The sequence below is a fragment of the Podarcis filfolensis genome, assembly GCF_964270895.1.
Source record: "Podarcis filfolensis genome assembly, chromosome: Z".
In the NCBI taxonomy this organism is placed as follows: Eukaryota; Metazoa; Chordata; class Lepidosauria; order Squamata; family Lacertidae; genus Podarcis; species Podarcis filfolensis.
In genome coordinates, this window is record NC_139617.1 from 15,458,772 (window position 1) to 15,483,705 (window position 24,934).

A 24,934-nucleotide genomic window follows, 5' to 3' on the forward strand; every position below is an offset into this window, starting at 1 on the left:
ACTTTTCTGGAATATTTTTACCTTTTTTTTGGAATTTCATGATAATAAAATAAGACAATGCAAGGTATGTAACACTCGTTTCTAATATAGGTCCACTGCATCCCCCCATCCCATCCTTCTAAATTGAAGGTGGAATTACCAGTTTTTCTCCAGGAGGAGTCCTGTGGCCTTAAAGCAGGGGGCAGCCACCTAAGGCCCATGGGCCACAAGCGGCCCATGGGGGTCGTTTAACCGGCCCCCGAGCCGCCCGCTTGGCGAGTCCCCATGCACTGTGCTAAACCGGCGCAGTGCTGTGCGGGGACTCGCTTCTGCGGCGCCAGAAATTGTGTCTGCGCAGATGCAGATGCCGGAAATCACGGGTGCGCGTGCTCACACATGCGTTCTATCCAGCCCACGGAGGAATCTCCGCTGGAGTGAACCGGCCCAGGCAAGGTAAACCTTGCCGACCCCTGCCTTAAAGACTAAACATTTTTGTAGCATGATTGCAAACCTATGCATACATATCTGGGAATAAGCTCCATTGAACTAAGTATAGCTTGCATTCTGATGCACCAGCTCAACCAGTCAAACACATTGAGCTTTAACAAAGGATATTCAGTCAGCTGAGATTCAACCTTTACCTTTTTAATTAGAAATGCAAGCACTTTAGCAAGGAAGTTTTAACATTTAAACTGGTAGCCTCAAGCAGCAATCCCATCAGGTAGCGTTGTTTTTTAAACTGGATTCTCTCATTGCTTCCTCTGATTAGCATAGGTAAAGTAAGACCCAGCAGAGATCAGATAGGATTCTTCCAAATCATCACCTCTGGAATTGGAGCTAATCTGTCACAAACAGTAGTAAAGCTTGAAAACCTCATTGACACATCATTTACTGGACAGAGGGGAGAGGGTTTGCCCCCAAAGTGGGTTTAGAACGCTATCATTCACAGATGTTTTGATATTATAATAATTTATTTCAAGTTGTGGAAACTGTAATTTGATTAGCATGTGTGTATAGAGGGGAATTATTTTGGATCTAACTATTCCAATTTTTATTTTTTATAGTATGGATTGCAAAGAATCCTAGGAGATGAAAGAAGCCTTCTTTTACTTGCCAGAGCGATTGATCCAAAGCAACCAAATATGATGACTGAAACAGTAAAAATACTTTCTGCCATTTGTATTGTTGGAGAAGAAAATGTGTAAGTAACATCATACACATATATTGGTCAATTTAAATTCAGTGTTTTATATCCAAGATCTTCTGTATGTCCACCCAACCTATTTTGCCTTTCTATTTTATGGCCCAAGAGACTTCATGATCCCTACTCTTGACAGCAGCAGCATCCCGCTTTGAATAGAGAATAAGGTTATTAACGTGCAGTAGTATTGATGGCTATTTGCTGCCTTCATGATCAGAAGCAGCATGCCGGGGAATAATTGCTGGAGAGGACTGTTACTCTCATGACTTGCTTCTGGGCTTCCTTTAGGCATCTGGTTGGCACTGTGGGAAACAGGATGCTTCATTTGATAAGCCTTTGGTTTGATCTAGCAGGGCTCTTCTCATGTTTTCTTTTCACACTTTCCTGTGAATTTTGGCTTGAGGCGCGACCTGCATTGCTGAGAGTGTCATAATGCATGCTTTTTTAGTGCAAAGAAAGAAAGACTGGGTGGAACTGAGTAGAATTGTCACAGGAGAAGTAGAGGGGTGGTGACTTTCTTGCACCATGGGCCAGTGGGGTGTAGTGTTTAGTGTGTTGGACGTGGATCTTGGAAACCAGGGTTCAAATCCCCACTTAGCCAAGAAGCTCACTGGGTGAACTTGGGACAATCAATGCCTCTCAGTCTAAACTACCACACTGCGTAATTGTTGGATTAAATGATAAAGAGAAGAATTATGGATGCCACCTTGAGCTCATTGCAGAGGAAAGGTTGAATAGGAATACAATGAATAAAAAAAAAGAATTAAGAATTAAGATCAGCATTCCATAATAGAAGTATGTTGCAAGAAGTGTGTGTGTGTATGTATGTTTTCAGACATAAAAAACGAACCATGAATCCTTATGTTGGAGAAATTTTTAAAACTGACCTGCCTGCCTCTAAACACATAATACTGTATATCATAATATGGAGAAGGGTAATATTATAGCCTTCAATCCTAAGATAGTTTCCTTCTGTGAACTTCCTTAACTTATCTATCCCTTTCTTCCACCTGAGTCCCCTGAGAAGCCTTTTTGGAGAACCTCCACCTCAGTTTGAGCAACTGTCCCTTTCCCCAGCACCCACCCTGCACATTGTTCAGCAAGGCACTGCAGCCTTCCAGAGAGACTTTTAATGGGATGCATTTGACTGCTGTGGGAGGAAAGAATGTGAAAATTTTCTATCTGTGATCTTCCTTCACTTACCTCCAGATTCAAACCATAATGTCTTGGTTTAAGTTTTCTGTTTGTATACACATACTTTGAAAAAAATACAAAATCCTATTAAGAAAAAGAAATATGTTTATGAGTACATGAATACCTTATAATGCTTATTCTTAAAATAACAAATTTCTGTTTCAGTCTGGACAAAATTTTGGGAGCCATAACAATTGCTGCTGAGAGAAATAATGGAGAGCGGTTCTCAAACATTGTGGAGGGGCTTGAGAATCATGAAGCTTTGCAGTTACAGGTGGGATTCCTTGGTTTACAACCATAACTATTATCTTAGTTTAAACTATTTTGTATAATACTAAATGATTTGTAAAAAAATAATTGTGTAACAAGTGGCTGCTGAAGATTATAGTTATGACATAGCTTTTTTTGGAGGGCTAAAGGTTTGGCGCCAAATAAATATTTGCTTCAAGATTCTTTAATTCACAGTTTCATGTATATTTTAGACATTTGAAATTAGACAACTTCTTTCCTTTAATGCAGTGTTAATAAAAAATTTTGAGAAAGTGTTTGAAATTAAGTGCCCAATAGTTTTAACATCTCTGTTTATGAAAAACATGGCCCTTTATTCTACATGAAAATAGTCTCATTGGCTGTAGCATGGGAAAATAAATACTTGCATGGTCTCCACACACAACAATATGCCTTCCTTCTCCCTGACTCTTGTTTAGTTCTGTCCTAGTTCAAGTGTCTTCTGCTTCTGGGCAGAATCCAACCAGTCAGCAGGTTATCTCCCAGTCACAGAAGTTTTCAATTGTTGCTTGGGGAAAGGGCTGTAGCTAAGCAGTAAAGCATCTGTTCTGCATGCAGAAAGTCCCTAGTTCAGTCCTTGGCTTTTCTGGGTAGGACTGAGCACGTTCCCTGTCTGAAACTCTGGAGAGCTGCTGCCAGTCAGTGTACACAGTATTGAGCTAGATGGTCTGGCTCAGGGTAAGGCGGCTTCCTATGTACTTGCTGCATGTGAGCCATACACATGGGGCTACATGTTTCTGTTACATGGACAGTGTTTCCATGTTGTGAATTGTGAGTGAATCCTTCTGCATTCAAGAGATGAATTGTGTGCACAAATGTGTGTGTGGAGGCCACGCACTCACAAAGTCCCTTAAGTTGTGGTCTACATAACTGATCTACATAATAGAAAGGTTTTTCCATTTGTATGTCAGTGGTGTAGGTTATTGTATTTTTAGGTATGAATATACAGTACTCAGGTGGCTGGTTACCGGTACTCAGTTTACTGTGAGGGTTTCCCCTCACATATTGTATATTAGCTCTGCATCACAAGAAAGGTAAAATCAAGTCCTGGAATACCAACTTGCGAATGAGATAACGATTGAGTTCATGACTTCTGCCCTGTAAGGTTAAGGCCATAAGACAAAAATTATTTTTGTGATCTTGACATGACAATATGAAAACTTTGAGTGGTAGAAAGAACCAAAAGGAAAGATTATGTTCCATAAAAGGTCAAGGTTATGCTGCAATAGCATCCCCTTTTCTTTGATGAATGCAAGCTATGTTATGAAGAATGTAATTGCCAAGTTTCTTTTCTGTAACACTGAGCAATGTAAAGCAAAATTCTTTTTATTACTTGGTCCTAGGTGATATAAAATGTCCAGACATATAAAAGTGATGTATAAAAATGTCATGGAGATGTGTATGATTCCAGTGCCAGCCTAGATGTCTGCTTAGTCTGATGTTTGTTGAAACGGACTAAAATAAGCATGTCCTTATCTGTATTCCCCCTCCCTGAAAAATCTTTAATTTAGTATTTTTGGACATGTCTAGATTTGCATTACATCAATTTTTACTTCTACCAAAGTGTAGTTGAGAATGTTTCCTGCACTTTTATTTAAAACTTTAGGCTGCTTGCAGACAAGAGTATCACAATTAATCGCTGTAACTCCTTGCAAGGGCAGAATGCTTATTCAAACTGCTGCTAACTATCCTTATTGGTGGAACAGCAAAATTTCCTTGAAAAGTTTCTGTACCTTATAGTCTAACAACAACAACAACAACAACAACAACAACAACAACAACAACAACAACAACAACAACTTTACTATTTATACCCTGCCCATCTGGCTGGGTTTCCCCAGCCACTCTGGGTGGCTTACAGCATATATAAAACATAGTAAAACATCAAACATTAAAAACTTACCAATACAGGGCTGCCTTCAGATGTCTTCTAAAAGTTATGTAGTTTTTTATTTCCTTGACATCTGAAGGGCAGGCGCCACTGCCAAGAAGGCCCTCTGCCTGGTTCCTTGTAATTTTGCTTCTCTCAATGAGGGAACCACCAGAAGACCCTTGAAGGAGGATCTCAGTGTCTGGACTGAACTATGGGGGTAGAGATGCTCCTTCAGGTATACTGGGCTGAGGTTGTGTAGGGCTTTTGTAAAGGTCAGCACCAGCACTTTGAATTGTGCTTGGAGCCAGTGAAGATCCTTTAGGACCAGTGTTACATGGTCCTGGTGGCTACTCCCAGTCACCAGCCTTGCTGCCACATTCTGGATTAGTTGTAGTTTCCAAGTCACTTTCAAAGGTAGCCCCATGTAGAACGCATTGCGGTAGTCTAAGTAATCTAGGTTCTCTTTTCCTTTTTTAAGGGGAACACTTAAAAGTTATTGTCATTTTGCCCTTTAGACCTTCTGTTATGGTGCCCAGTGCCCTGCTTCTAAGGCAAGGGGTAAGAGCTAGATAAAAGAAAAGGGGAAACTCCCTGTGATCAAGAATATATAACTTTACATCACATATTAAGATCAACACATATATTTATAGCATTACATGTACTGCCATTCTGATGCATTCGGTTATACTGGTGTCACAGTGAATCCACTTTAAAGGCTTTTGCAAGTTTTATGATCTCTCTCATCCAAACTCCTTGACTGAAGGTACAACTGCAAGACTCATTAACTCGTTTCTGACTGAAATGTTCACTTTACCAGTATTAATACAAGCAATTAAGCCAGAATTTCTTCTGGCAAAAACAATCACAGCAGATGGCACCTTTTCTCTCTATTAATTTTCGATTGGACATGTACTTTGGCTTGTTCAGTCATGTCACAGTCATAACATAACAAGGATCATTCAGGCAAGTACAATGACAGCATTGTATGCATGTATGGTACTGGAAGATTTCACCAGCTTGCAGCAGTCTGTATAGAAAAGTTACACTCTTCTGGTATCTCTGGGCACAGATTTCATGTATAACTTGCAGTGCTGCTAAAAAACTAAATGGTGAAAAATGAGGCTGTCTTCGCTCCCTCTTAGAAAATACTGGCCAGTAGCTTTTCCCAAATAATACTTGCTTTTAATTTTTTAGCTAAACTTGGTACTCTCTAATACATGGTGGTCCAAAATGTGGCCTGAGGTCTGCCTGTGGTCCTTGAGACCTTCTTGAGCAGCCCTTGGCAACATTTAACAACCATCTGCCCTGCAGCCCTCACACTGCCATCCTGAAGTACTGGGTTTTGGGGAAAAAGTGTGAGGATCTGACAGCGTCCTCCAGTCCTCCTGTCACCTTCTCAAAGTCACGTTTGTAGTTTCCCAGCTTTGTAAATAAGCTGGGAGGACTCTATTACCTTGTCAGAGCCTCGCAATCCTTCCCAAAGCCTAGCACCTCATTTAGTTGCCTTTGGGAAGGCAGTGTGAGGGCTGCAAGGATGTGTGTATATGCGTGTGCGCCAAATTTTGGCGTTGCTCTGCCTTCCCATGTGCATGACAAGGCATTGTTCTGTGTTGAAGTACTCTTGTGGCCCACTTGTTATGAAAAGGGCCGCACTGCCCTAATAATATCTCTTAATAATAAGTTCCACCATCTACAGTGTTATATCTAACTCAAACACCAGCATTTAATTACAATGCACAGCTTTTGACACATACTTCATGGAGGTCAGTCTAAGTGGGATGCATTATTGGCAATATAGTTTTATTGTAAAGTATATTACTGTGTTGCTCCATAAAATAAGTTTTTAGTTAGAATGTACATTTCCTTATTTAAGAACGTTTCCCCCCCCTACTATGTTTATTGCTTGTGTGCATTGAGAAGGCTGAATCTAATAAGCTGCTTTTACCATAATTTTTAATTACAGGCAGCCTGCATGCAGTTCATAAATGCCCTTGTCACTTCCCCTGAAGATCTTGATTTTAGGATACACTTGAGAAATGAATTCCTGCGCTGTGGACTAAAGAAAATATTGCCAGTAAGTTATTTGCAGAGGTACTACTAATGCACTGAATACCATGACTGCTTGCCTTATGGTGATAAATCATGCACAAGTTTTTCATGCTGCAACCAAGTATGACTTTAATGGTTATTTATAATTTGTAATCATAGTGAAATGGGAGCAAAATGCGACAGCATGGTTAGTTATCCTGTTCATCTAGGAATTTATCTGTTTTTAGTATATACTGTATATTGGATAAGTAAAACAGACATGGGGATTTAGGTTTTAAATCCACCTTTGCATGATAGACTTTGCTATCTGGAATTGCAGTATTTAAGGATCAGCTCCCCATCTTCAAATGACTTACAAGAAGAGCAAGATAATGATAACAAAGCATTTTGCAATTATTAACTTATTATTTATCATAATTTTGCAGTTATGACAGATAACAATAAACTTCCATCTTGTGTTTGCTGTTAATTGCAAGAAAAAGGTGCCGTCTGTAACTAAACAATACAAGTATATTGAGCATATCATTAGAATAATAGAACAATAGAATTGAAGAGTTGGATGGGACCCAAGGGCATCTAGTCCAACCCCCTGCAACCCCCGACAATGTTGGATTTTCAGCTAAAGTATACATGACAGATAGTCATCCAACCTCTGCTAAAAATCTCATAGGAAGGAGAGTCCTCCCCCTCCCAAGGAATACTGTTCCTCTCTCAAACAGCACTGTCAGAAAGTTTTTCTGTTTAGTTGGAATCTCCTTCCTTTTGAAGCCATTTGTTCAGGTCCTGGCCTCCAGAGCAGGAGAAGACTAACATGGTCAATCTTCCATGTGACAACCCTTGAGATATTTTAAGATGGCTGTCATATCTCCTCTCAGTTTCTTCTTTTCCAGGCTAAACATACCACTCAACCACTCCTAATAAGGCTTGGTTTCCAGGCCCTTTATCATCTTGGTCACCCTCCTCTGTACACGTTCCAGCTTGTCAATATTTTTCTTAAATTGTGGTGCCCAGAACTGGATACAGTACTCCAGGTGTGTTGTGACCAAGGCAGAATAGAAAGGGGCTATACTTTCCTTGTTTGGAAGACTATACTTCATTTGATGCAGCCTAGAATAGCATTTACTTTTTTTTGCTGCTGCATGACACTGTTGACTCATGTTAAGATTGTGGTCCACCAGGACCCCTAGATCCTTTTTACATGTATTACTGGCAAGCCAGGTGTTCCACATCTTATATTTGTGCTGCTAATTCTTCCTGCCTAAGTGTAGAACCTTACATTTGTCCCTACTGAAATTCGTTTTGCTAGTTTTGGCCTAGTTTTCTAATATGTTAAGGTCATCTTGAATCCTGATTCTGTCTTCTGTGACATTAACTACCCCCACCCAGTTTGGTGTCATTTGCAAATTTTATGAGCATCCCCTCAGTACTTTCATCCAAGTTGTTTATTACTACATTGAGCAACAACGGGCCCAGGACAGAACCCTGCAGTATCCCACTTGTCACTCTTTTCCAAGATGACGAGGAACCATTAGTGAGGACTCTTTGAGTTTGGTCAGTCAACCATTTACAAATCCACCTAATAGTTACTTCGTCTAGCCCACATTTTACCAGCTTCTGCACAAGATGGGGAACTTTGTCAAAAGCCTTACAGAAATCAAGATACACTATATCCACAGCATTCCCCTGATCCATCAAACTTGTAACACTATGAGAGAGAGAGAGAGAGAGAGAGAGAGAGAGAGAGAGATGAGTTTAGTCAGGCGTGACTTGTTTTTGAGAAATCCATGTTTGGTCTTAGTTATCACAGCATCCTTTTCTAAGTGCTCAAAGACAGACTGTAGAATTATCTGTTCTAGGACCTTTCCTGGTATCAGTGTCAAGCTCACTGGTCAGTAGTTAACTGTGTCTTCTTTCCCACCTTTTTGAAGATGGAGACATTTGCCCACCTCTAGTGGGGACCTCACAGTTTCTCCAATAATTCTCAAAGATTATAGACAAAGGCTCTGAGATTCCACCCGCTAACTCCTTTAGTAGCCTTTGGTGCAGGTTATCAGGTCCTGGAGATTTGGATTCATTTAAAGTACCACCTCTTTTCCTATGTTGGGCTTTTCCTTTCTTGCATTGTTTATTCTGTCATCACCAGGTTAGGCATCACTTTCCTTTTGAGTGAAGTTACAGATAGGTAGCCGTGTTGGTCTGCCATAGTCAAAACAAAAAAATTTTTTTTCTTTCCAGTAGCACCTTAAAGACCAACTAAGTTAGTTCTTGGTATGAGCTTTCGTGTGCATGCACACTTCGTCAGATACACACTGTGTATCTGACGAAGTGTGCATGCACACGAAAGCTCATACCAAGAACTAACTTAGTTGGTCTTTAAGGTGCTACTGGAAAGAAAAAAAAATTTTTTCTTTTGAGTGAAGACAGAGGTAAAGTAGATGTTGAGCAGTTCTGCCTTTTCTCTGTCACCCAATAGCAGTTTTCCATGTGGAGGACTTACTACTTGCTTGCCTTCCTCTTGCTTTGAACATAGCTGAAGAAACTTTTAAAATTCTTTTTAACCTCTCTTGCAAGCCTGAGTTCACTCTGTGCTTTGACCTGCCTCAGCTTCTCCCTGAAAGTGTTGTACACTCTTAGTTTGTGATTTCCCCTGTCTTCTACATATTAAAGTGGTACCTCGGGTTACATACGCTTCAGGTTACAAATTCCGCTAACCCAGAAATATTACCTCGGGTTATGAACTTTGCTTCAGGCAGTGCAGCAGCAGCAGGAGGCCCCATTAGCTAAAGTGGTGCTTCGGGGTTAAGAACAGTTTCAGGTTAAGAATGGACCTCCGGAACGAATTAAGTACTTTACCCGAGGTACCACTGTATATATGCACTTCTTATGCAGCTGCACTGGTTTCTTTAGGTGCCTCCCACTTCTTTAGGTGCACTCCACATCTTGCCCAGTGTGGATAGGTGGACCCAGGGCTTTTTTCCGGTGGGAACTCATAGGAACTCAGTCCCGGCACCTCTCAGGTGGGCTCCAGCCCCTCTCAAGTGGGCTACATTGCCATTCTAAGAGAACAAGGGAGGTGCTCATGGTGAGTTCCAGCACCTCTTTCTAGAAAAATAGCACTGGGTGGACCTCAAGTTGCTGTACCTTCTCTTCCAGCAAGGCAACCAGCTTGCACTTGCTGCAGGTGTAGTTTTGCATGTTCTCAGGGTGAAGACAATCATGGCACAGGTTACTGCAGCAGCCCCCTCAATGCCCATGTCTCTTGGTTTCACACACAGCATGAGACAGCATTGTGGGCTTCTCCTCCTCAAACTCCCTCTCTAAACTCCCTCACAAACGTCCCTGTTTATAACCCCTGGTCATGAGAGTTTCACCTATTGGATTTCTTTCTGTAGTGCTCAAATTAAAAGTGCAGCAGCCCTGCCTTCCTGATGGGGCTATTGCCACTGTTCCTATGGTCCATGTTTGAACCTGCTGCCGTGCTAAGATGGTGGCATCCATAAGGTCCAATGCTTGAAGAGAGGGTGTGTAGGGAAATCACAGAGATGAGTTTTGCTAAATGCTGAAAGGGAGGCACAGCCAGCTGGGAAGTTCTGAGCAATTTTTGTACCCTACCACTCCACTTTTTCTTGTTTGCTTTCTTACTTGATTTAGTACTGCCTGCACATGGGGAGAGAGGCGAGTGGGAAACCGGGAAGAGGAAGCTTCCCCCTCCTCATATTTTTTCCAGCCAGCTCGTCCTTTCTCCCTTGTTTCATCCTTCATGGATTAAGCGCAGATTAAAAACTCAACTCTGGAGACCCAGGGAGTGCCTGGGGAAGCAGCATGGGAAGACAACCTGAGGATCCAGACTGGGGTGTGTTGGTGGTGTTGAAGACGGGGCTGTGCTTGGCACAGCTTCTCTTCCTCCTGTTTGGCTTCCACTGGGAAGGGTCACCACAGCATAAGGAGATGGGAAGAGGCTGGAAAGTCTTTCTCCTGGAGCCTCAAGAAGGCCACCCTCCTACCAGTTAGCATTTTAAAACATTTTACAGTATATTTAAAATACATACTATTTTTCTAAAAAGTACTCTCAGAATTTTTTAAGAGGAAGAAGGTAAGACAGACATTGAAAATGATAGCTGCTAGGTCCCCTAAAAGAATCTGGTAAATAAAGAATGTGTTATTTACCAGGAACAGCTGGAGCACAGATAAAGGGAGTGAATTGTTTGCACACTGATTTACTAATGCAAAGGCACTACTGCCAGTAAGTTAAAGATATATGGTGGCATGTGGTGACCCAACTCTCTATTTTGATTTTGATGCTTCACAGAGGGCTGCATGGACAAAGTGAATGAAGGTGAAATCTCATTGCATGAGCACTGAATATAACCCAGAATTAAGTTGATAGAATGCCATCATAGTTGCCAAGAACAATATTTGATTGTGATTCTGAATTCTAAACAAGCTGTGATGGAGAAAAGTTTCTTGAAGCCCATATAGAAGGGAAATCACAAAATGATAAAAGAAGGCATGGTTTGTTGTGGTAATGCAAGTATAAAGCTAATCTGGGTATAGTTTGTTAGTGGCACAGCTTATGTTCCCCAAATCATACCCTATACTTGATAGCCGTGTTGGATCTATTTGTGTGAACTGAAGTTATAAGTATACTTTGACTCCTGTGCAAGCTCTTAAAATCTCCTAGAAGTTTGTAATAAAAATTCCAATCTCCGATATCCATTTCATCTTCCTGATGCCATAACTTCTTTTCTCATTAGTCAATCTAAGTGTATATAGAATAGAAAACTATGCTCTTGTAATTTTCTATTATAAACAGCTCCTATAAACAAGTAATAAGAGTTATGACTCTTAGACCAGCATTTAAAAGATCTCAAACAGTAGCCCTCTGCACCTATGGTACATAGAAAACAGCTTTTGGAATCCTGGGTAGCTTCCAATGCAGTTTGTGATATGTTAGTCTAGGGAAATGAGAGCAAAAATCGGACTGGCTGAACACAAGCGTTTGGTTCTACTAATGTAACACTGAATATCAACCTCAGTTGAAAAAAACATGTAACATATTCTCTGTTTAGCTTGCTGTTGTGCTAAATTTATTCCATTAGTATAAAATCAAGATATACTTTCAGTTATGTTCTTTTTTTCTAAAAGCCCAGTATACAACTGAACAACACTTATATCTAATTATTGGTTCTACGTTTTCCAAGGAAAGCTGAATTTATTTAGCTACAAAAATAAATGGGTTGCTGAAAGTGCACTTCCATAATAGTATTAGATGGGCTGTTCAGGGCCACCCCTATACTGTATAAATAGCAGAAGTGACAATAACTTTCTTGGGTAAGTGCCCCTTGCAGCATCAGCCTTTTGCATTTTAACACGTGGCTATAATTTTCCCCAACACTCTCTTATAACATCGAACACTTGGTATTTCATCAAGCAAATGCTGCAACTATAATATGGTTCAGTGGGGAGAACGGCAACTTTATCACCTATTTTCTTAAAAACCTTAGCATTTTAAAATATTATGACCTCAATCCTCTGTTGAATTATTTCACTGCCAAAGAAGAATTAGATTAATTCTATTTAATGAGTTTGACTTTCCCTAAGGATTGTTTATATAGACCATAGGTTGAACTTGAGGAAAACAAAATAGTTTTGTGAGGTGATCATACCTTATTTTCTATAAATTGTGCTTGGTTAGAGAATTTTTGAAAGAAGACATAAGCCGTTACATAAATTATGGTTACTATATTTTTCAAAACTTGTGGGTTCTAAACTACAAGTGTTACCTTCTGGGTGTGACATTACTCTATATTTTTTCCTAATTCTCTGTTTTAATATAAAAGGACTCTAAACAAAATATGCAGAGTGTTCCTGTCCAGGGTTCCAGCCAGTCAGTCCTCTTCCTGGATACTCCATTCTATCTTTCTTTCTACCCACCCTGGCTTTCCGTTTCCCTCACCCTGACCAATTAGCATTCTGTGTTCACTGAGCATGCTTAGTTCTCACTAAGCTGTTTGGGTCTCTCCCCCCAATCATCCCGCCCCCAAGATATCACCACCACCACCAGCATTAATTCATTTTATATACTGCCCTTTATCAATAGATCCCAGGGCGATGTACAACATTAACACATTTTACAGAGCACAGTAATAAAAACATAATAAGCAAAATAATAGATAGCATAACAATTAAATAAGCGTAATAACACCCACCCACCCTCACACCAATTATTCAATGTCCAAAAGCTTGGACTGTTTTTGCCTGGTGCCTAAAGACATGTAACAATGGTGCCAGATTAGGCATCCCCAACCTTCGGCCCTCCAGATGTTTTGAGACTACAATTCCCATCATCCCTGACCACTGGTCCTGTTAGCTAGGGATCATGGGAGTTGTAGGCCAAAACATCTGGAGGGCCGCAGGTTGGGGATGCCTGTGCTAGATGAGTCCCTTTGGGGAGAGCATTCCACAAACATGGAGCCACCACAGAAAAGGTCCGTTCTTGTGTTGCCATTCTCCTAACCTCTCAGGGAAGGGATTGCATAAAGAAGGGCCTGGCATTCTTTATGTATTCTACAAGCATTATGGTTCTCCAAGAGATTTTGGCTACATAATGGTGAGACATTCCCCCAGAAGTTTGGAATCAGAATATAAGATGTGATTGAGCTAGCACGTTTTCCTTTAGTCTTTACATTCTTCTCTACTTCTGCTTATTGTTTATATTAATTATGTCGATGGGCTGTGCACTTAACTGTAATCATATCATACTGTTGTGTGACATGCATATGCTCCATGGAAATGCTCTATAAAAACTGTCTTTTCCTTTGCTTGTCTGGTTGTAGTCTCAGTTTACAATGCTACTTGTCCCATTCAAAAGAGGGAGTCAGTGTAGGTGGTATTCAACTAAGTCCTACTCAGAGTAGACCCACTAAAATTAATGAACCTAATTTAGTCATGCCCATGTTCAGTGGGTCTACTCTGAGTAGGACTAGAATTAAATACCACTCCATGCTTGCTCAGGTTGTTGGGATTCTGGCAGTACCATTTTTTATATATGTATATATAAAACCATTGTTTTAAAATTAGTATAAAAGGTAAGGGACCCCTGATAGTTAAGTCCAGTTGTGAACGACTCTGGGGTTGCGACGCTCATCTCGCTTTACTGGCCAAGGGAGCCGACGTCTGTCTGCAGATAGTTTTTCCGGGTCATGTGGTCAGCATGATTAAGCCGCTTCTGCGAAACCAAAGCAGCGCACGGAAACACTGTTTACCTTCCCACCGGAGGGATACCTATTTATGTATTTGAACTTTGACGTGCTTTCAAACTGCTAGGTTGGCAGGAGCTGGGACCAAGCAACGGGAGCTCACCCCGTCGCGGGGATTCAAACTGCCAACCTTCCAATTGGCAAGCCCTAGGCTCAGTGGTTTAGACCACAGTGCCACCTGCGCCCCTTTAAAAAAATTAGTATAGGTATAACAAATTGACGCAGGTGGCGCTGTGGGTTAAACCACAGAGCCTAGGACTTGCTGATCAGAAGGTTGGCGGTTCAAATCCCCATGAGCTCCCGTTGCTCGGTCCCTGCTCCTGCCAACCTAGCAGTTCGAAAACACGTCAAAGTGCAAGTAGATAGTGCAGCGGGAAGCTAAACGGCGTTTGCGTGCGCTGCTCTGGTTCGCCAGAAGTGGCTTAGTCATGCTGGCCACATGACCTGGAAGCTGTATGCCGGCTCCCTCAGCCAATAAAGCAAGATGAGCTCCACAACCCCAGAGTCGGTCACAACTGGACCTAATGGTCAGGGGTCCATTTACCTTTTTAACAAATTGGAACTGGGCACAAAATGGTGTATTTCAATTGAAGTTATCATTTTTCCTGAGCAACACATAAATATAAGAGAGGTTGTTTGAAAAATAACCATATTTTATTATTGAAAATTTAAAATAGTTGTTGACTGGCAGAAAAAAATGTTTATTAAAATACATCTATCTAAAGGCTTGCTTTTGTTTCGTATTTGACAACAAAACTTGAAAAGTTAATAGTACAAAATACATTACAGCCAGGTTCCGAAGGATCTTATAAGGCATATAAGGCAAAATTATTTTCTGTTGGTGTCTAGATTCATATTTTTATTAGGTTATTTGAAATTCCGTCTGCAGTCATAATTATGTCCTAACCTTTGGCATAATTTAGACTTTAATTTGAATGTGCAGTTAAGGATCCACATTTTAATGAGGGAATATAGATGTGTAAAGTGAAGGTGATAGATTAGTGCAGATAATCAGTTGCTTACTCATTTAATAAAGCAGGGTGTTAGTAGGTCTGATCAATTAAGGAATGGTTCTTAGGAACAACTTTTGCACAGACAGGTTTATAGTGGAACATCCTGACTGGCAGATGTTCACCCTTAATTAAACCTTTTATTCTACAAATTCAAGTCTTCTTATTTGTATGTAGCCTTCAAGTTAGTATAATTAGGTTTTTAGTGAAAATAACATTTGGGGTAAATTAAAATAGGTTTATTAATATTTTAAGTGTCTTTCAAAACTTAAGGCCTCTTAAGATTGAACTAAGTTTCTCTGCTTCATTGAAATAGTGGCCTGGATCAAATAGTAGCTGATATAGAGGGATAATTCATCATTCACTTCTAGGTGTTGGATAATGATCGTGACCTTTTCAATGAGCTTAAATTCAGGATAACTCTCAGCTAAGCTTTATTTGTCAGCAGGACTATTTCAAAGTCAAGTAGATTGTGGATGGTTAGAAATCTAGAAAGAAAAAGTTAGTATTTCTGATAATGTTTCTCAGCCCCTTCATAATACATTGCAGACCAAGATCCAGCAGGCTTTCTTGTGAGTAAAAGCACCATACTGATTTCTTAAATAACATGATTATTATATACTGCTTTCTTTTTGTTTGCTATTGTTTGCATCAAAGTAATGCTTTCATTTTGCCTGCAAGAGGTTTTATTATTTATGCATAATGCATGGGAAAAGTTTGACTTTCTTTGCATCTTCTTTGCATTTATACATCTCCATATTATTACTTAAAAACAAGATAAGTTTTTAGTGTTGCATGGTTCAATGACTTACAGGTCTCTGCCTACTTGATACTTCTGGTATGAACATGGGATAGTCATCATTCCTCAATACAGTGAGTTCTGTTCTATGTGGCTAACTGTGGGCTCCACATTGCTGACATTTTTGTTGTAGGCGCCACACCTGGTCATCTTACTTCTCCTATTATCGTCTTTGAATGTCCTCACTTGTGATTATCGAATGTCTTTTGAAATCTGCGAGATAAAAGGGATCATAGTAAAAGAACTTCAAGGTGATATATTAATCCCAACAATCTCTAGTGTGGCATGCTGTAAAAGTTTGGATTTTTCTTTTTTTTCTTTTAAAACAACAACAACAACTTTGATGCATGCTGTTTTTACTGTGTTACAAATTAATAATAACTCTAGTATTTAAACACAAGTAGGAACCTAGGCAAAAAATTGTTTTATATAAAAACAGGAGTACTATGCAGGATGCAGAAAGCAACATAGTCATACTGTGAGGTTTAAAGTTCACCAGATGTATGTTGTAATGATACATACATTGCAATTTGTTAGAAGTATTTTAAATCAAACAAAAACTGGTAGAAATCAACTACTAAACCAGATTCATATTATTAACAGCCAATAATTGTTCATACTTAGCATTTAAAGGAAGGGAGGAATACAGCTCCACTGTATAAAGGCTGCTTAGAACATAGTACTCTTCAGCCAGTATGCTTTATACTCAGTATGATAGATTTAATGTCTATCCTTTCATATGTCTTCATAGTCTATGAAGGCAGAGTGATTGTTCTGATATAAGGTAATAGGATATGATCATATACATACACTCCTTAGGAGGAAGAGTTTCACCTTGTAGGACCTACAACTGGGAATGAAATACATTTCCAGCAGAGAGTGCCACCCAAGGATAGATACTCGCCATGGGTAGTCTTGAGAAATGAATTTGTCACAGCCAGACCACTCTCAAAATTCAGAAATTTAAATACCATCAACACCTTTTTACATAAGGTCTGACAGTCTATAATAATAAAAAAACTCATTGAAAGAGCTCCGTATTCTGGACAGATATGCACCATTGTAACCTCATTTGAATTAGAATTGTTCAAATTGAGACTTTGAGGTTAATGTGGACAAGCATTAATAGTGCAACATGACTACAAGATAAAGATGCCAGTCTACTGTGATTATGCAACTGAAGGTAACACTTTCACATAGTATTTTAGTTTATGGCTGTTCATGGAGAATGCATGAGCAAAACCAGTTCCTTAATGAGCACATTACATGGAATAGGCATTCACAGTTGTAGTGGCAGAGTAGGAGCAGCAATTTAAGCAGAATTCTCAATAAGCCATACTTGGGACTGTTGTGCTTGAATATATCCATGTGCTTCATTCAAATGCAGTCAGTGTTGCAAGCAATTTGTGTCATAGCTGCATGACTCCTTCAAGGTATTTTTCAGCTGCTGTACTGGATGAAGTTTTTATTTGATCTAGAAAGTTTTTGATGTTTGTATGCCTATAAAGTACATAATAAGGTGAAAAATTCTGTTACACTTTTGCTTTGTCTATGGTGTATCATGTACATGTATCAGCAACCAATAGTCCTAAGTCTGTATGTATCATACTGTGGTGAAACATATTTCTTACTTAAATATACAGAGGATGAGAAGAACATACGGTGGTTGTAAACTCAACATATGACCTTCAACTGCGTGGTTATGCTTGGTTGTACTGTAGGTATAGAAGAGTTGAAAAGTATGCCATTAAGATAAGTTTTATGATAAACTATTCAATTTATTTCATGGAATAATAGGATCTAAAAGAGAAGGAGAATGAAGAACTGGATATTCAGTTGAAAGTGTTTGATGAAAACAAAGAAGAAGACTTAATTGAGTTGGCCCACCGCCTCAGTGACATCAAAGTGGAAATGGAATATCCTTTTAAAGGACTGTACAATTTTATTAGAAATGAATGCTTGCAGAAAGTAGCTTTTTGCAGTAGTGCTAGGTATTATAATCTAATTACTTGGGGCATGCATGAGGAAGTGGAGAATATGTGCTGGCATGTTATTTCAAACTGGGCATAGACCAGTTGGCACTAATAATAAGTCAATAAGACATACATACAATTTTTGGAACTTTCCCCTTGATTCACAGAAAGTGCATCTTATTTAAACAGATAGTTGAGAAGCTATAGACTAGGAGTAACTATTGAAGAGTATACGTTGAATGTCTGGAAATAAAGTATAAGGAGAATTAGATGCGAGAGAATTGGCCAACTAATGGAAATCAGTATGTGAAATTTCGTATCCCCAGTATTTCTTCTTGACCCCATTGTCTCCTTAGGGTTCTCAGGTCACAATGCTGCAGTAACAGTTGTAGTCACAACTAGTGGAATTACCTTGCATGATCTAGGATAGCATTCCCCAACTGGGTGCCCACCAGATGTTTGGACCACAACTCCAGTCAGCTCTAGCCAATATGGCTGTGCTAAGTGGAACTGATTGGAGTTGTAGTAAAATAATAATAATCTGAAGGGCATCCATTTGGGAAAGGCTGGATATTATTTATTTATTTATTTATTTCCCACCTTTTTCTCTGACAGCAGCTTGCAACTAAAATAGAAACAGCTAAAATATATTTTAAAATAATTAAAACCAATTAATCATGCACATGGTTGTATCGTAAGACATAACTTTAAACATCGGAGGGAAAAGTAAGTTTAAAAGAGGCACATATATTCCCTTCTCTTATGATAACCAGCTTCTATAGTTAAACATAAGTAGAAGAGGAGCTCAAAAAGCAAAGGTGACACTTAATTTGGCTTTTGTTTCTTGTGACCACTTTACCAAGGATTACACCTAATGCTTCTGTCATCTCTTTTCTCACAGATTTTATCCCTTTCAGCCTGTGCCTTCTTGGCTTCCTAATTTATGGTTCCCAGTCCTACAACCCCTTCCTACTTGCCTGCCCATTTCCTTTCCAGTTTTGGAGGTTTGGCAGCTTGTCCTGTTAACTGTAGTCAAAATATATTGGCTAGTGGAAGCAAGTAAACTTCATAAACTTTGGTTGAAAGTTGGCTTGTTTCACAAACTATAGTTAAGATTAATCACAGTTCCTCTAGATTTGGATGATACTGCAAAGCTTCTAAAGTCATTGTAACTGCACTAGATTGGAGTAGTGGGAGTGCATGGGCAGGGGAGGCTAAGTTTATGTTTATAGCAGACCAGTAGCTTAATGCTGGTAAGTGCTAAGTGTAATAATATGTCTCTGATTTCCTAACAGTGTAACTTTTCTAAAACTTTAGTTCAAAATTCAGAAAACAATTCTTACTTCCTTGGTAATAGAAATGCTTAATTTCACTTTACGGTCAGGTTTGTCAGTCTGTGTTAATCATATAATGAAAAAGTGAGAATTTTCTTACCAGGTTTATATATTATTTATATATTTTTGGATAATTTTCAATAATTACTCAGTTTTATCTTTGTTGTTTTGATGACACATTTTATTACATATTATTAGTTTTGGTTGGTTGTTTTAAGATCCCACCCTGATGTCTGCATAGATAAATAATAGAAATAAATAATTTATATTCTTTATTTATTTATAATTTAAATAAATAAAACTATGTAATATATTGTATTTGCACTAATTCTATGTTTCTAAGCACTGAAGATATTAGTGGCATAAAAATTAGTGGCTTCTCAAGGAACCCAGTAACTTATCAGAAGAGCAGCATCTCAACTAGATAGGACAGAGGGGAATCAAACAAGCATCAATCAAATCTTGATTTCAAAGAAGGCTGAAGTTTTGGAACAGTACATAGTGTTAGTTTGAATAAAGCCGTATCTTGGTTTTCGAATAGAATGCGTTCTGGAAGTCCGTTTCACTTCCAAAACGTTCAGAAACGAAGGCGCTGCTTCTGACTGGACATTTGGCTTCCAAGGCAAAGTTTGCAAACCGGAACACCTACTTCTGGGTTTGCGGTGTTTGAGTTCCAAGTTGGTTCATGAACTAAGCTGTTCGAAAACCAAGGTACGACTGTACTTCTATATTTAATAGTGAATTATACGCTTCATGTTTGTGAGTAGCAGAAAATCAAAATTCCATGAAGAGGAATATTAAGAATAGTAATTCATTACATGAATAGTTATTTTGGGATCTAAATAGATACTTTAGGTGTGCAGAAAGGCTTGTGCACTGCCTTGCACACAGAAGAAATTTTAAGGGCTCTTTAGGCCTAATCTTCAAGAATGCAGTGTTAATTTATGGGTGCGTTTTTCTGTAGAACAATTTTGGTATTTCCTTGACAATCCTTGTACTGATGTGAATGAGGTCTACCACCTATTGTATAACATGCTGAGAGAAACAGCATCTGAAAACTACTTCCTATCTATTTTACAACATTTTCTACTAATCAGGAATGATTATTATGTTCGGTAAGTCAGCAGCGATTTTTATGTCCAGTAAGTCAGCAATTTTTGAATTTCAGTTTAAAATTTGGTGTTCACATAACAGAGTGTCACACTACTCGTTATTTGTATGTACTAGTGCACACAATTCACTGGACAAAAGTGAGGCTCTTTGGGAAGGGGATGAGGTATGGAAAAGCTTTATTTACATATAGTTTACAGACCTAGAAAAATGATGTAGTTCCACAGCTCCCATACATGGAGGATTTGTTAGGGAATTAGGACATCTGATTATTCCTTCTATATTGCCATCCAGTCTTCCCTCTTGGCATGAGGAGCAGACAGGAAGGTTTGATTGGGGTCTCCCATCTCCAGTAATAGCTTCGTGTATACTTTGTGGAATTGTACCGAGCGGAGAAGTGGTAAATAGCATATTGAACCTAGATAGATCCTCTGCACGCAAAATTTTTGCACATTTGCAGGATTATACCACCATAAACAGAACAGCAACCCTTCAGTTGTTATGTATGAAAATGGACTAACTTCCATCAGTTATTAAGTAGACTAAAATGTTTCTTCTTTATTTTTAAAAGTGCCTTGGTTATTAAAATCAATACATTTTTGTGTTTTTTTGGCAACCAGACCTCAATATTACAAGATAATAGAAGAATGCGTTTCACAGATAGTATTGCACTGTAGTGGTATGGATCCTGACTTCAAGTGTAGAGGAAGGTTGGATGTAGATTTCACTCACCTTGTAGGTATGTGAGCATCATAATGTTACACTATTTTAGTAATTATTGTTTAAGGATTCTCTCCCCCCACCCCATGATCACCATTTATGTAGTATAGGCATGTTTCAACCAAAGTTAAGCCATTTTAAGTTCTGTTCTTCCTCTGGTAGAGAGTTGAATGTATAAGTGTTCTATTGAAAACACTATGTATAAAAGGGGGTTAATTTTTTTATGTGGATTATGCTCTAGATTTTTAATTAGTGGAATCTATGCCACACACAGTACTTCTATATGGAGGCCTTCTGTTCGTTCTATTATTACAAATATTCCATGTGCATATCAAAATTCTCTTGATTCAGTGTTATTGGTTAGGTGAAACCCGAAATAGATGCACATGCATTGGAGCAGCTAGCAGTGACTACAGTGGGCTCTATTGTACCATGCTGTAGCTTTCAGTCTTCTTCCAAAATGTGTGAGCTTGTCCCCCTCCCCCCATTCATGTTTGACTAGTTAGCAAGCTGAATAGAAAGATTCAAATATGAGTAATGATAGGCAAATACAAGTTGTTGAAAGTGCTCCTGGATAAAAATGTGTATCATTCATAGAGAACAGGAATGCTTCAGTGGCTATTATGTTTTCGTTAAATGTCAGAACTTTGGATCATAAACTTTTTAGGTAGAAAAATCTCTTATAAAGCAATTTTCTGCTCAGCCGATGAGGAACTAGCGCTGTCCAGTTAGCTTCACATTGCTACAAAGTTGAATTTGTAATTAAAAATATGAATTTTTTAAACTTTATTGAATCAAGAAATGTTAAATTTTTGAAAATGTTGTGCTCAGAATCAGTGTTCATTCAGTATACCTCATCTGCATATTTGCCTTGTAAAGTGGATTTTGCATTGGTCTTTATGGTTTAATTTTCTTAGATTGCTGCGTGGACAAAGCAAAAGTGGAAGAAAGTGAGCAAAAAGCTTCAGAATTTTCCAAAAAGGTAGGTACAAGGGAAATTTCTGGCACTGAACACTTTTTTTCTTTCTATAATCTGAGATCCCATAATTAATAGACACTTACAACCTGTTTCTTTTTTAATTTTAAATTGTTTTAATAGTTTTTCATATTGTATTTCTATATTGTTGCAATGTGCCCTGGGATCTTAAGTGGGAGATAGATATACAGTGGTACCTCAGGTTACATACGCTTCAGGTCACAGACTCCGCTAACCCAGAAATACTACCTCGGGTTAAGAACTTTGCTTCAGGATGAGAACAGAAATCGCATGGCGGCATCAGGAGGCCCCATTAGCTAAAGTGGTGCTTCACGTTAAGAACGGACCTCCGGAACGAATTAAGTACTTAACCCGAGGTACCACTGTAATTGAAATTTAGCAAATTAACCGTGCCTGAAACAGGGCAAATTTGAACTCTTTATCTGAACTTCATTTATGTATTATTTATTTATTACATTTCTATACCGCTCTACACCCAAAGATCACAGCCGGTTCACAACATAAAATAAAAATAAAAATTACAACACAAAATGCATAATACAAACAAAAATAAAGCAAAGCTAATAACCCCCTCCCACAAACACATTTAAAAGGCCATAGAATGTTTAAACAGCCAAAGGCCTAGTTTTAGAGAAATGTTTTTGCCTGGTGCCTAAAGATATGTAATGAAGGCGCCAGGCAAGCCTCCCTAGAAAATGCATTCCACAAACAGGGAGCCGTCACAGAAAAGGCTCATTCTTGTGTTGCCATTCTCTGGAGGAGGCACATAAAGAAGGGCCTTAGATGATTATTACAGAGTGTGAGTCGGTTCATATGAGGAGAAGTGGTCCTTGAGGTATTGAGGTCCTGGGCTGAACAGCAGCAGCAGCAGCAGCAGCAGCAGCAGCAGCAGCAGCAGCAGCAACAACAACAACAACAACAACAACACCCTGATAACTGACTGGGTTTCCCCAGCCACTTTGCGCAGCTTACAGCACATAAAAATGGTAAAACACTAGACATTAAAAATTTCCTGATACAGGGTTGCCTTCAGATATCTTCTATACATCTGAAGTCAGTTAGTTGTTTATTTCCTTGACAACTGATGGGAGGGCATTTCACAGGGCAGGCGCCACCACTGAGAAGGCCCTCTGCCTGGTTCCCTGCAACCTCACTTCTCAGAGTGAGGGAAATGCCAGAAGGCCCTTGGAGCTGAATGATGGGGGTGGAAACGCTTCTTCAGGTATACTGGACCAAGGCCATTTAGGGCTTTAAAGGTCAACAACACCAACACTTTGAATTGTGTTGGAAACTTACTGGGAGCTAATGTAGGTCTTTAAGGACAGGTATTATGTGGTCCTGGTGGCCACTCCCAGTCACTAGTCTAGCTGTCACATTCTGGATTAGTTGTAGTTTCCAAATAACCTTCAAAGGTAGCCCCACATAGAACACATTGCAGTGGTCCAAGTAGGAGATAACCAGAGCATGCACCACTCTGGTAGGGTCTCAGAATTGACGTGCCCCTCCATGGACAGCTGTGAGTCCAGAATGATTCCCAGACTGCGCACCTAGTTCTTCAGGGGTACAGCTATCCCATTCAGGACCAGAGAGTCCTACACACCAGCCCACCCCCTGTCCCCCCAAAACAGTACCTCTGTCTTGTCAGGATTCAACCTCAGTCCGGTAGCTGCCATCCATCCTCTAACCACCTTCAGAAACTCACTCAGGACATTCACTGCCCTCACTGGTTCTGATTTAAAAGAGAGGTAGAGCTGGGTATCATCCGCATACTGATGCAACACCCAGACCAAACCCCCGGTTTCTCCCTGGATGAAGTAGCCTATTTCTCCTGACTAGCGCTGACATGGTTGACTGTGATCAAAATGTAATGGTCCTGGCAACAGACCCACATCACAGTTTGAATTTGTCTAATAAGCAGGTGGGAAAACTCTGGTTTTTCTTGGTCAGTTTTGATCAAATGGGGAATTCGAGCTATTCCTATGCTGAAGGGCCAGGAAGGATAGGTTTGCATTTTGAACAAAGCAGTTTTAACTTGCCTCCTATTGGCTGCCTTGCTGTGCCAACCACGTGTACTGTGTTAGCTATATGGAATCATTCCCTATAAGCCCATAGGGAGGTTGAAAGGGCAGGTTCAACAGTAGTTTATTTAGGGGACTTCTTGAAAAAGAGCAGTATAAAACCATTCATCTACTGCATTCTGATTTCACTAGGTTAATATTCTATGTTGGGGGTATGTGTTTGTGGGGTTTTTTTTTGCGGGGAGAGGAGTGGTTAAAGTTTGCTAAGTCAATCAGCTTAACTCTCTTCTGTAGAAGTTCTACCTACAAATCTTTTAGAGATGCTGCTTTTTTGGGATCAATATATTTGACTGCTAGAATGTTACACATAATCTGAAAAAGGTTCATGTACTATGGCAAATTTTGTAGAGGTAATTTATCATGGCATAGGCTATTTTGCTACAATCTCAGTCTTTTTATTTCTCTCTATATTTCTGGCAGCAGTCTTCTCTATTAATTCATCTTTATCTTGAATAAAGCATTTGAAAAATCTGCTGTACTAGAGAAATAAGCATATTGAAAAGGGATTAACACTTTTCAAGATACTGTGCATGTATTAGCTACCATCCAGTTCAACATGTTTTCTAAAATAAATTGATCAAATTTGATTATTATGAGTTATTGGAAACATGTGCTTCAGTATTCCTTTCAAAGTTTGTTGAGTTTTAAAGTCCTCACTTATTCATGCTGGGAATGCTTCTTCCATTGAAACCATTATTATATACTGGTGGCTCCTACAACTGAGCAGATTTGGTAAATTTGAATAATGGTACATCACCCTTGAAAGCTACAGAACTTGAAAAAACACCAACACACCATTTTTTTTGTATTTAGACTTCCACTTTTCAAATGAAAATCTATGAAAATCAAATTTAACTAGTTTTAAAGATAGCCTATAAGAAAATTTACTTCTTTTAATTGCAAAGTATATTTGCATCACATAAAAGCTTTGGATTTTCATACTAGCAGAACAACCTACCTTATGATGGAAAGAAAATGACATTAACTAAACTAGTATAACAACATTCTATTTGTTTTGTTTGTGTACATGACAAACACATGCATTCATACTCTCACTCAGTTCTGCCTAG

At 39.2% G+C, this 24,934-nt stretch overlaps 1 protein-coding gene across 9 annotated transcripts in view; it reads left to right on the forward strand.

Moving 5' to 3' along the window:
* The window catches only part of DIAPH2 (diaphanous related formin 2), a 334,636-nt gene that overhangs the window by 55,954 nt on the left and 253,748 nt on the right, over nt 1–24,934 (forward strand). For all 9 annotated transcript variants that reach the window (XM_083595832.1, XM_083595833.1, XM_083595826.1 and 6 more), the window contains 7 exons: nt 1,044–1,180; nt 2,540–2,648; nt 6,499–6,609; nt 17,450–17,568; nt 19,958–20,074; nt 20,690–20,808; nt 21,707–21,771. In XM_083595832.1, coding sequence (XP_083451958.1) covers nt 1,044–1,180; nt 2,540–2,648; nt 6,499–6,609; nt 17,450–17,568; nt 19,958–20,074; nt 20,690–20,808; nt 21,707–21,771 — 777 coding nt within the window. The remainder of the gene's footprint in view (nt 1–1,043; nt 1,181–2,539; nt 2,649–6,498; nt 6,610–17,449; nt 17,569–19,957; nt 20,075–20,689; nt 20,809–21,706; nt 21,772–24,934) is intronic.